The 13,676-nt window shown below is 45.4% G+C and overlaps 1 protein-coding gene across 8 annotated transcripts in view; it reads right to left on the bottom strand.

Moving 5' to 3' along the window:
* Nucleotides 1-13,224, bottom strand: part of MAP4K3 (mitogen-activated protein kinase kinase kinase kinase 3) — a 1,209,829-nt gene extending 1,196,605 nt beyond the window's left edge. For 4 of the 8 annotated variants that reach the window (XM_086927231.1, XM_086927232.1, XM_086927234.1 and 1 more), the window contains exon 1: nt 12,958-13,214. In XM_086927231.1, the coding sequence (XP_086783357.1) occupies nt 12,958-13,053 (96 nt within the window). In that variant the 5' untranslated portion in view covers nt 13,054-13,214. Of the gene's footprint in view, nt 1-12,957 lie in introns of all 8 variants that reach the window. The other 4 variants (XM_086927237.1, XM_086927233.1, XM_086927236.1 and 1 more) reach the window with 2 other exon arrangements.
* Nucleotides 13,225-13,676: the final 452 nt, after the last annotated feature.

Raw genomic sequence — 13,676 nt, 5'->3', positions numbered from 1 at the left:
CGTAGGGGATGGGGTCTTGTATTGTATAATCTACTGTAAAATACTTTATATTTTTAAAAAACGTGGAAAATCACAGAAAAAAACAATGGTTAAAGAGACGCTATACCGAAGTGAAAATGTCAGATAAAAGATGCAGTTTTAAGCGATTAAAACTAATAAAATTCACTGTAGTTATATCAAGTAACTATGACTTAAGCCGAAAAGTAACTATAGCTTGTGCCCTCGCCATGAACTGCTAATTAACTCGCATATTACATCACTTTTGACATGTTCTTGGACATCATTGATAACATCACTGCAACATCTGAAATTACATTCTTGATGACAACACTGTGCATAAGGAGGCGCGAGGTCTATCTAAGATTTGAACAGACAGTACGTACACTCTAAAATCATGTTTCTCCTACAAATCACTTTCAAAAGTCAGCAATTTAGCACAGGCCAATTGGCTTCTCAATAATGAGAAAGGTAAAGCATTTATATTATTTCACTCAAATTAAATTCAGCATACTGAATAGATTTTAAATATAAATTCTTAATGGTAGAATGAAGATACCAAACTACAACACTATAGAAGATACAGCAGACCTCTGTACCTTTGAGTGAGCTGGCCTCAAGGATTTGCCTGTGTTATCTGTCTAGAAGGTAACTGAGCAAGACAGGACTAGATCTTCTGTCGGAGACAAGTAACTGTGGAGATTACAAAGGCAAACGACCTGCAGCTATTCCTATGTAATATGGTCTTAAGGGGAAAAAAAAGAAAAAGATGCAGTATCCTCAATTCTGGATTTCTTGCTCCAAGATTATTTTCCTGTTTTGGGACTGTCATCGCCTATTCTACTGTACTCTGTATGTGTCCTAAACGCATAGGTTCTTGGTAGGGCTTAAACATATATATTAGTTTATGCTTGTATCTTTTCAAAATAATGACATACTATTACTCACTACTTCATCTTCAGGCATTCCTATTGTTCATTTATTATACTCATGAAATAAACATCCTTTAATTATCCAGCTACTTTTGGTTATCTTCTAGAGACTTTGTTGCGTGTTCAGCCAGAGTATCCCGCATCTGTGCAATCACTGTTCGCTGGTACAGCTAAACAATGTTCTGGATTGCTTCAGAGAATTCAAAATATTTCCACGGTCTCTGCCTCTCCAGGTTGCCAATTCGGTCTTTACAAATATAATCCGCTTTCTAAGCGCTGCATTGAATCCTAGTGTAACTGATATGTTGGCTTATTGTCCCTCAACAGGTCTACAACCTCTCAAATAAAACAATGACTACTCGTCCTTCTTTTATTTAATCATGCTCTATAAAGGTTTTTGACACCTACAACAAATGCCTTCATTCGCCCACGGCCCTCAATTCCTTCAAATATTTTCCCTCGGAAAGCATCCATCCTCTGAAGTATGTGATTTAATGCAAAAAGCGAAAACTGGCAAACCACTTTGGTGAAAATCAAATGATGAAAAAACAGATTTTAAGGAAAAATGATTTTAAGAAGAAACATTTACATTGAAAATTAAATTAAAGCTGGAAAAAAACAGGAATAACTAACAATGACAATTTACTGTACTGACAAAAGAGAAGATACCTGAAATCTGCAACCGAATGTATGGTAACAATGGCAAACAGTAGTGTACCACATTTCATGACACGCTGATGGCATTGGAGCTCTTTAAATGCTCACCAGTTAAATTATACAATGACACATTCATTTTTGTTGCTGATCCTGCTTTAATAAAGGTTTTTTCCCGAAGTAATTGCTTGCCCATCTCCCTATCCCCTCCTGCTTCCCTCAACCTCCACTACCTCCCCGTCGCTTCCTTTTTAAAAAAAAAAATCTTTTTTTTTTTTTAGAGTTTTATATAGCACAAACCAGGCTCGAGGCATAGGGTATTAGAGCACTTTACATGAGAACCAGTTCCATTACTGATGGACACATTAATTTTTTTGGGTTAGGCACGGGGATGTTAACTGATTTGCTCAGAATCACAGGATGTTGACGTTGTTGCCGAGACTCGAACCGGGTTCCCAAGCTTTGAGATCAACCACTCTAGCCGTAAGCCTACATCCTCTACTGGAACACTTGTTCTGTTCTCCATCTTGTTATAGTGCTAACACCAGCCGATGGAACTGAAGCACTTTAAGAGCTCATCAGTTACATTACGCAATGACATATTCATTGCCGTAAGCAAGAGAAAGAGTAAGTGATTTGCCCACAATCACAAATTCTTCAGCCGACCCAGAGATTCAAACCTGACTTCCAGTTCTCCTGTCGGCAGCTCTGGCATTACGCCACATCCATGCGTCACTTCAGATCCTAATTTGTTCAGCAAGACACCGCCAAACCCAAACAAGCATTGGCAAATCCAATAGATTCTAGGAATGCCCGAGCTACTGGCATGCCAATGTGAATGTCTTTTAGCCATGTAGCAGCACATATACTGTTCAGCAAGCCTAAAGGTCACGGAAAAAAGCACTATGATGCGGCCAACACAGGCTATGTCATATCCCTTTTCAGGTCTGGCCTGAGCCAGAGCATGCGCTGTATTGCGAGACATTTAGAAGTGGGTTTTAAAAGTGCTACCACAGCTATTGCTGGACATACGCTTGCGGTGACGCATGCGCGCAGCCGCCACCTTTCAGCGCCCGATCAGGAGCCAGCTTTCCTCTCGCTTGCTCTCTGAACACTCCTCCGACCCTACCCGCCGCACCTCGCCTTGTCAACATATGTTCAAACGCGCTGCTGCTTTCACTTTCGCCGCGGCGGGTGCTCGTACCACTTTTGAATCCGGGCCAGTTAGTGTGTGGGTTTTGACAGCTAGAATTTGTATTCAAATTAAGATAGATAACCCGTCTGTTCTCCTCACAAGTACTCGCCCCATTCAATATTCTTCCGTTATCTAGAGAAATACCTTTAACACACATGTGGTCTTTGAATAATGACCCGCAGAGGAATATCGGTGATAGCGCTACAGTATGATTTAACACTCGTTTTCCATTAAAACAGTTTTAACAGCCTGGGCAAGTATAACGGCAGTTGTACCTGTCATGTACTGACCGATACTACATTTCGTCGAGGAATGGGATGGATTTAATTATGTCATGTACAACATAAAACATTTTGAAGACAATTCGCGGTAACTCTTCCAGGACCCGAGGTTTTTCCTTGACTGTACACATGAATAATTGGGTTTTCTTTTTTGCATCTCTCAATGACCGCTTGAGGCACTGCCTGTGCAGAAATCCGAATAAATAGCATTTGACATGGGATAGGATACCTATAAATAGTTTAAATAAGAACTGTTTATTTTTTAAAACACATTAGGACAGTTTCACAAGACCTATCATGCAGAGTTCACAAGCCTTTCTTGGAGAGGGCTTTGTCTATGTCTACACCTTCCAGGCATCTCAATAACAGAGAGGTTGTGGCCCTACAGCCAGAGCTGCCACTTTGGAATTGTGCTAGCGGGTTCGAATCTGGCGACGGCTCAACATCCTGTGATCATGGGCAAATCACAATCTCCCTGTGCCTTAAAAAAACCATGATACATATGACCTTGTGTAATGCTACTGCTGTCCATGTGAAGCGCTCCAATACACTTGGTAGCAGCAGTACATACTTTAATGATAAAAGCATCGGGAGCAGCAATGAATACTTCTGACTCATGGAGTAGGAACTGCGTAGTTATATCACCCAGCTGTATATTTATTTTTGGCCGATACTTTTAGTGCATGCACTATAAGAAGGTACCAGTTCTGTGTAAAGGAGTCTTGCTTAGTGTTATTGCCGGGCTGCACCTGTTGTTGGGATTGTACTGCCTTCAGTCATATTTTTAAAAAAATCTTGGGGGAATAATCCCCTCCATTTGGAGTTGGGCTGCCTTATTTTGTCTACTTGCCGCAATTCTGAGATAATGATTTTAGCCCCACCAGTTTCACAGTTCACCAGCCACCTTTGGCCAAAAGCCTTTAACAGGAGAAATGCTTGCTCTTAGAAGCTACATGTAAGGTGTGGAAGGGCCAACATGAACCACTATCATCTCATGAGGAATTCATCACGCGGAAGCATGGTAAGACCCTCACTGCTAGGCTCCAAGAGTTCATCCAGTGGGGCAGTAAGCACCTCTTTCAGGATGCAGGCAGAGGAAAAGTGAGCACATGCAGGTGTAGGCACGTCTAGTCACCTTTTAAAAAATACTTTTAGTAGAGCATTTACCTCTTAGAGGCCACATCCACAGCATGAGGTGACACTAAGCCACATTTTACACTAAGTACAGTTGGTGAAGAGTTGGACATTCTTGTCTTTTTTGCACAGTGTCAAGGCAGCACCATTAGTCACTCTCAAACTGAACCTTTAGTAGGACAGTAAGCATACTTTGTTACCACGTAGAACTTGTAAGCATAGGTGAGAACGCATCAGGTCTTCCTGTTCTGGCATTGTACCCATGACTATAAGAGTATTTTTCAACCAGTGCAGTAAATCTCGTACGTACATATAAGAAAAGTGGGTTCCACTTGCTCAGGGCTTGTGTGTGGGGTGAGACTCCCTTAGCTTTCCATCCTAAGAGAAGCCCACTCTCCTTCAGCCCCCACAGGTTTTCCAGTGTGCTGTATGGCCAGCCGTTACCCGAGTGTGTTGATGATTGGACAAAATGTCCTACTTTGCCTTTTAAGGTGAACCTTAGCCACTTAGACAAACTGTGTAACTTGTACAGTTTGCATAGTGTGCCGAGATTATAAATTCGCTTCACAAAAACTTACGTTTTTGCGAGAAAATGTTCGGGTTTTGGGGAGTTTTTTCCCTGCAAACGTACTTTTAGATAACGCTGACTCACCAGTCTTTTTTAAGTTGCACACATTTAATAAAGTCTACCAAGACTGCAAAGATTTAAAAATAACTTCACAAAGTTTGCAAAAATCTTTGCCATCTTTGCGTCACACACCTTATGTCCCCTTTTGTTCATGACTGCTTAGTGTAACATGGAGAGATAGTAAATAAACATTTGCATGGCCAGTTTTAAATCTCAGATCATACCTGCTCCCGGAGGCGTAGCAAGGATGCCTTCGGCTCTTGAGCAAGCAAGAATACTGGCGACTTTGACTGCTGTTGCGGTAGAAAATCACAGCACTAATCAGGGTTCATTTGGCTCCTTAGGGCTATGGGCCTCGCTGTCACTGGATGTATTGCACCAGTGTCAGCTAGACCCCGCCTACTCCTTGCCTGCTAGAGACTGTGTGCAGGGACCAGTGAGCAAAGCACCTTTGTACTGCCCCCTTTACATTAAGTATCCCTTGCACTCTGCTGCTTACCATTTACCAAATAAGCCCCAAATCAAACAAGCATTGGCATAGCCAATACGTCTCGCCTTTGGGACCTTATAAGTGTTTAGCCATGCAACAGTTGATGTTGTTGCACCAAGGATATTGTGCAGCATAACTAAATACTTATAAGGTCCCAAAAGCGAGACCTATTGGCTATGCCAATGCTTGTTTGTGTTAGGATTGGCAGGTAAATAAACAACTGGGGGTGGGGGGGGGCGAAGAGACTCGGCGTCGGCTCAACATCTTGTGATTCTGTGCTTTCAGATGTGGTGCTAGGCAGCTAGGCTAAAAACATTCATAGTGACAAGGCCAATCAGATCAGGCATTGCAGAGCCCTATTGGCTTTGCCGATGCTTGTTTATTTTATTTTAGACATAGCCATCTCAAAAGCTATCTCGTTCAGCTGCACAAAACAATTGCACATTTTTTCAAAATTCCTCTTCTTTGGTGAATCCATTTAATTTGCGAAACAGCCTTTTCAGGAACAAAGTAAAAAAACACATTTCATTCTCAGAGTCAACCTAACATGTGGTGATCTTGGGCAATTTACACTGCTTATGGGCAATTCACTGTCAAGCACAGGATAAGATATTTTCACAAGAAATAGCCAGCCACATTGTAACACAATTTAACAGTGCTTGGTTTTTATTTTGATGTGTAATGCAAAAGCTTTATCTATGACATCTGTGGCAACCCGTTTTGAAGAATTATAAGTTTAAGGGTACCTTTTATGAAAGCTTTTGTGTTTAGCTACACAGTAATTATTCATTCCGTCCGCAACTGTGCCTTTTATCGGAACATATATATTGCTGGATATAAACAATGTCCTCATTGAGTATTGAATATTACAATATTTTACTACTAAACAAGTGCATTACCTTGCAGGCACTAGGTAATGATTTAAACGATGCAGCAGGTGCAGTTGGCACAGGGGCTAAAATCTCTAGGAAATACACTGTACACCAATTATTGCTATATTTCACTACTAAACAAGCAATCACAAGTGCAATTTCATTGACGGCACTAGGGTAATGGTTTGAATGGTGCAGCATGTGCAGTGGCAGAGGGGACAAAAGCTCTGAGCAACAAACTGAACCCCGATTATTGCTATATTTTACTACTAAGCAGTCACAAGTGCAGTTACCTTGCAGGCACTAGGGTCATGATTTGAACGGTGCAGCAGATTCAGTGGCACAAGAACGAAAAGGTCTAGGAAAGCCACTGAACACCGATTATTACCATATTTTACTACTAAACAAGCAGTCAAGAGTTCTTTTTTGGTTATTTTGTAATCACGGCACCCAAAGTAAGACAATCGAAAGAATGGGTATTCGCAGACATTTTCCTGGGGGCCGAAAGGTTGGTCTTGAATGTGACTGATGCCAGCAGGGTGGTTGGGGGGGCATACAGTGGGTGTAGAAGATTGCGATAAATCGCGGCTTTCCCACTTGACCAAACTGTGTGATCATGGGCAATTGTTTTACTTCAATTTCCCTCATTTTTCTTCATTATCATGTATAAGATGACCTCAAAATACAAGACTTCAGGGGGTGTGCTGTACAAAACTTACTCCTGTGTTTGGCTTTAATCACTAATGGCATTGTTGTCAAGTTGGTGATGCCTGAACGTTTCTGAATTCATGTTTGAATCACTGTTAAAAAATACTTCTGAATGTAACGCCATAATCTGATTTACTAAGATGAAACGGTTCAGCATGTTAATTAAATATATATTTTTAAATGTTTGTCCTCTATAATAATTAGGGTGCTCCTACAGATAAAGGGTGCACTATAACTTTAGTTTAACTTTGACTGCAATGAACCTTTAAATAAATGCTCGCTATTTAACTTTTTTTTTCATGTTAGTGATGAGTCGAGTGAACAGCAGCCCAGTGCTACTGTTGCAAAGGGGACCGCATGTAAAGGTCAGGAGAGACGCGTGCGAGTAACCGGCTGTACTTTCGTTATCATTGGTCTAAAGCATCACAGTTATAAAAGCTGTAACTTATTGGACTTTTCTGTCTACCTACACCTTATGCTACATTCAGCCCACTTATATGGCATATTTTCACCGTTTTTGTATGGTTCTAAAATGTTTCTGAATCTGGACATGCTATCACCTTGGGAAAGGCATTCTCCATTCTATAACATTATCACTTCAGCCGGTGTAAATACTATATAAACACGCTCCCTGGACTCCACCCCATTGACGCGCGACGCTCCCTGTCTGCCTCCACCCCATTCACGCGCGATGCTCCGTTGCGCCCCCCATCACGCACGACGCTCCCTGCCCCCCCCCCCCATTCACGCGCGATGCTCCGTTGCGCGCGCCGCTCCCTGCGCTACCCCCGATTCACGCGCGCCGCTCCCTGCGCTACCCCCGATTCACGCGCGCCGCTCCCTGCGCTACCCCCGATTCACACGCGCCGCTCCCTGCGATACCCCCGATTCACGCGCGCCGCTCCCTGCGCTACCCCCCGTTCACGCGCGCCGCTCCCTGCGCTACCCCCCGTTCACGCGCGCCGCTCACTACGCTACCCCCGGTTCACGCGCGCCGCTCACTACGCCCCCGATTCACGCGCGCCGCTCACTACGCCCCCGATTCACGCATGCCGCTCCCTGCGCCACCCCCGATTCACGCATGCCGCTCCCTGCGCCACCCCCCATTCACGCACGCCGCTCCCTGCGCCACCCCCCATTCACGCGCGCCGCTCCCTGCGCCACCCCCCCATTCACGCGCGCCGCTCCCTGCGCCACCCCCCCATTCACGCGCGCCGCTCCCTGCGCCACCCCCCCATTCACGCGCGCCGCTCCCTGCGCCACCCCCGATTCACGCGCGCCCCTCCCTGCGCTACCCCCGATTCACGCGCGCCGCTCCCTGCGCTACCCCCGATTCACGCGCGCCGCTCCCTGTGCCCCCCCATATTCACGCACCGCTCCCTGCGCCCCCCCATATTCACGCACCGCTCCCTGCGCCCCCCCATATTCACGCGCCGCTCCCTGCACCCCCCCATATTCACGCGCCGCTCCCTGCACCCCCCCATTCACACGCCACTCCCTGCACCCCCCCATTCACACGCGCTCCCTCCCATTCACATGCCGCTCCCTGCACCCCCCCATTCACATGCCGCTCCCTGCACCCCCCATTCACACGCCGCTCCCTGCACCCCCCCATTCACACGCCGCTCCCTGCACCCCCCCATTCACACACCCCTCCCTGCACCCCCCCATTCACGCGCCGCTCCCTGCACCCCCCCATTCACGCGCCGCTCCCTGCACCCCCCATTCACGAGCCGCTCCCTACACCCCCCATTCTCGCGCCGCTCCCTACAGCCCCCCATTCACGCGCCGCTCCCTACAGCCCCCCATTCACACGAGCCGCTCCCTGCCCCCCCATTCACGCGCCGCTCCCTGCGCCACCCCCCATTCACGCGCGCCACTCCCTGCGCCACCCCCCATTCACGCGCGCCACCCCCCATTCACGCGCGCCACCCCCCATTCACGCGCGCCACCCCCCCATTCACGCGCGCCACCCCCCATTCACGCGCGCCACTCCCCATTCACGCGCGCCACTCCCTGCGCCACCCCCCATTCACGCGCGCCGCTCCCTGCGCCACCCCCCCATTCACACGCGCCGCTCCCTGCGCCCAACCCCCATTCATGCGCGCCAATCCCCACCACGCTAAACCCCACCCACATTGCAAAGACTTGTGGGTTGAAGTTGATAGATCCAGTGCAGAACAAGGTTCCAGGCTCACAAATGCCAGTTCACACGCTCTCCCACTTGCCACTGACTCAGCTGACTGTCAATCATCAGACCAGTTTGAGGATGTCATTACCCACACTCCGATCACCAATCGGAGTCGTTACGGTGACTCCCACTCTGACTCAGAAGCCATGTCTGGCGGTCACAGCTTCAGCGGTAGGTCGGGTAGAACCAGTAACGAATCTCACTCTGACACAGAAAGTCTTCCCGGTACCCTTGTTGCCAAGGGAAGATTTGGGAGAACCATACACAAACCTAAACGTTATGAAGACTATGTTTGTGATTAAAGCCTACCTGTTTATTTAGCTCTATTGTTCCCCTTGCCACACTTTGTGGCCCATTTGTAAAACTCGCAAGAGAGGAAGATGTGTTGTAACCTAGTCTAGTTTCCCCCCAAGCCTCCTGGCAGTGGTTTCCACCAGCTCTCCTGCGCGAGAGCTTCCATGGTTTCCCGCCGTCCTGATTGGCTCCCTAACATTCCACACTGCCCCTGTCACCTTCCCAACTGCCCAACTGATAAATGATATTGGCTTTCTGACCTACGCACCGCTTGAGGTGTGGGGCTGTTAGTAATAAATTTGTTACTTACACTGCAACCTGACTACGACTACTTACTACACCCGCAATCGCTATTAAGGCCCATATTCAATTTGTACTCAGGTACCTGGGTCCAGATAAAGCTAGGAAATGGAGAAAGAACCAAAGCAAGGATACAAACGCAGAGAGGCCTAAAACAAGGGTGCGTGCTAGCCTCCAGCTTATTTAACATATTTACAGCAGATCTAGATAAGCGGCTCACAGAAGTCCAAAGCGACCCTCCAAAGCTAGCACACCGTCAAGTCAGAGGTCTGTAGTACGCAGATGACATTGTCCTACGCAGCCAGACCCCGGTTGGCCTACAGCGCCTGATAACAAAGCTGTTGGAATACACAGGAGCTTGGATTGTCTCTAATTGGTTCAACACATAACTCCAACTGTGCAGCATTTTCTATTCTTGATTTGACTGGGAGCTTTTTGCTCAAAAGATACAATTCCTACATGGAAACGAACATAGCCAACCAGTCAGTGCTGACTCTGAACAGGCGGAAGAGTCACTTTTACACTTCCTGTGTATCTGTCCCGCCGTCAATAACTGGAGACTACATTTTTTACCTCCAGCCTTCCGTTCTCTCCGGATTTGATCATACCGACCTGCCATAATGGCATTACTAAATAGCCAGTTGTTACAGAGTTAATGCAGGGCAGCCAAGTTCTTGCAACAAATCAGCAAATTGTTACAAATAGTGTTTAGTGGTGCTATTTATCAAACAGGTTTGCATTTTGCACACAAACTCCAAATCATGTGGCAACTACAAAGGCACATTTTTCTCTTTTAAGATGACAAGCATACCCAGATGTTGAAGATTTCGCATTTTCTAAATGCTTGTTACATTCATTCGTACATTTGCTTTTTTTGCACACGAACTCCAACTGCATGGCAGCTAAAAAAGGCAAAGGGATGATGTACATAAAATCATAACGGAGGACTACTGTTATCTGGTACTAACTTGCACATAGTTCACTTTCTTTCTTTTCCGATCTTAGAGGTATATCGCCAACTTTTTTAGACTAAAGCTAAGAATTGAAATTAATTATTAGTATGACCAAGAGTATTCTTATAATCACTATGAAGCAGTCAGCAGACCAGTTTAACATTCCAGACACAAATGTGCTGACTTGGTATTAGATACACTATGTTCAATGTTTCATTTAAGAAGATCAAAAGATCCTTTTAACTTTGTACAATTCAAAATGTAAGTAGGAACCTTGTTACACTTGATGATTTTATGCTAAAATTTGAATGGTTTTAACTAACTACACAATACATTTTTATAAATACCCATTCCGTATGGAGAAATATCAATAAGAAATGCCAAATAGCAGCAATCCGATTTGCGCATAAAGTATTTCAAGCTATAACATATTGTGGTTCTCCCTATTAATAACTCTCCAGCTCACAGGGCTGGCATATGAACCACATACAAATCGGTATTTGAAGGACTACTCTGCTATATGCCTGCTTCAAGATCTTTCAAGCATTTTGATATACAAAAGAACTTTTTGAAATGTCACCAAAACAGCAAACAGATACAATTAATCGGTTCGAAGCTTCTTTCAGCTAATTTATGAGCACAGATGTTGAACAATGGTGCATTGACAAATTGAATTTTTCCGACAGCATAAATCCAGCCGTGTTTATTTGCTGCAAACTGCAATACCCCCTTAAAACAATACCATTTAAGGTTAATTCTGGAACTTAAGAGACTTTTCCGCACCCTACACTAATTTACTTCATTGTAAATGTGTACATATTCATACCAACTCCACGGCCGTCTACATTTCAACTTTTTTAGACAATCAATGTACACGATATATAGCCTTGTAACTTTAAAAGAAACAAGAATTGACAGTTACATTTTGACTGAAGCAACAGACTGGAATGTGCCGCAATCTGTTGATGAGAATCAAAAAATAGCTAGGAGGTGCTACTGTTTTTCTCCCTATGTAGAAAAATAACTGTGGTCACTGCTCGCTTTCAAGACGAGGACTACCCAAAGCCAAAATGATGGTTGCCCTGGTAAAATATATACACATGAACTGCCCGCCAGAGCCTGCAGCTATAATTATGGCAGTAGAAAAAAAAAGTACAGCTATAAATATTCCTCGAGTATCGCGTAACAATGTTTTTGCAAAAATACTATAACCCTATATCTATCCTCTAACAGTGAGCAGAATCACCTACAAGGAGCAAACTGAGATTTTGATGTGCGTGACCAGTTTAACTACAAATAGAAAATACGTGATTAGAGTTTAATGTTTAATACCTTCAGCGTGGAACGGATAAACGTTCCAAACAAATTGCGTCTGATGTTTACAGACTGTTTTGTTCACTATGAAGAGTCGTAACATATAGGCTTTCGGTGAATACAAAGCCAAATCTTGCAGGAAAACTTAAGCTACAGTCTCAGCAAACAACAAAATGTTCTAGACTGTGAATCTGGAGTCAATAACGAAAGACAAGTACTGCCAGGGTTTACATTCAAATCACCAACTTTCGAATATCAGAAATACACACCAAGCACTTGAAAAGCTACTTAAAATTAAAAACAATCACAAATTGCATCTCCACCTCAATACACAGGGAGGGAACCATGCACAAGTAAAGGCACTGGGTCATTCTGAGGCCGGCAGTGTTCAGACACTATCCCCGTGCAGGAAAGGCAGCCTAAGACACCAGACAGGAAGCGATCTTCTGGGCAAGGAAGGGGAGGGGGCTTGGTGGCATGGCTGGCTTTCAGATAGGCTGCAACCAGCAAAAGTGTCCCCTGTCATAAGTAAATAACACACCCAGCCTGTATCTTTATTTTGCATTCTGATACCTCTAGTCCTACATTCATGAAAGGACAAAAACTCCAAATAGACTAACAAAAAGCAGTTTTGCGTGAACTGCCGACAAAGAGCCACAGGTGGAGTCGTTGCTCTGCGCTTGTCACTGTCAGGACAATCTTCTGCACACTGGGCACCAACCAGACCCAGCCATTACACAATACTTGGACAGATGGTCCCACTGTTGCTTTTGTTTACTTTTATGCCCACCCAACATCCTCTTGTTTGTATACCCTTTAGTGCACTGTCGGTACCTCTACGGGTAATAAGCTTCACACGTTGGGCGATCATATGATATGATGCCCAATTTATACAGGCATGTTATTTCCTGGGAAGTGGTTGTTGCAGGTTAAGACATCTGTACTATTTTATGCCCTTTACAACGGCCCCTCCGTCCCCCATGGAAGGCGATGCTGAAGTTCCTCCGGCCTCACCTTGTACACATCCCCGTATGTGCCACTGCCGATCCTCTGGATCAGCTCGAAATCCTCCTGCGGGTTGCGCCGGGACAGGTCAGAGCTCGAGTTCATGGTGCCGCCCCCTGCACCGGCCAGCCCTCTCCTTCTACAGCAGCTAGGGCTGCCCCGTGGGGCAATGGTTGACTCTGATCGTAACCCTCCTACCTTCCTAGGAAACCAAATCACAGCATTAATAGGAGCCTGCGAACCCCCAACATGGCGTCGGACGAAGATAGTGCGCATGCGCTACCCAAGCAGGAGGGACGTAGCAGGCGCAGTGATGGGCGTGGTCGTAAATGAAAAGAGGCGTGGCTAACAGCGGGAGCAGCGCTGGAACAAGCCTGGAATGCACTGCTTCCAGCAGTTCCCTCGAGCAGCAGGGCGTGGTCTGCTTGTTTATGGTTGCGGCTACCCAGCATGAAGGCGTGTCTATGAGGCGAATAGGCGTTGACTTAGGGGTTAAGGGGTGTGGTTATGAGGTGAAGGACCGTGGATAAAACTAAGGGAAAGCCACGACAGGCCTGGAATGTGGTTGTGGTCACACCTGCTTAACTTCTGCGAACGGAAGGACGTCCCTTACGAAAACAGTATTACAACTGCAGATACACTGAGGAAACATTTTTGGAAGTGCTTTCTAAGGACGTACATTAGTAAATCGTAGGTCTGTAAATATAAGTAAAGAAGTCGCTTTGCTG

This window comes from Lissotriton vulgaris, chromosome 6 (assembly GCF_964263255.1).
Source record: "Lissotriton vulgaris chromosome 6, aLisVul1.2, whole genome shotgun sequence".
NCBI lineage: Eukaryota > Metazoa > Chordata > Amphibia > Caudata > Salamandridae > Lissotriton > Lissotriton vulgaris.
This window is presented reverse-complemented; position numbering and strand designations above follow the sequence as displayed.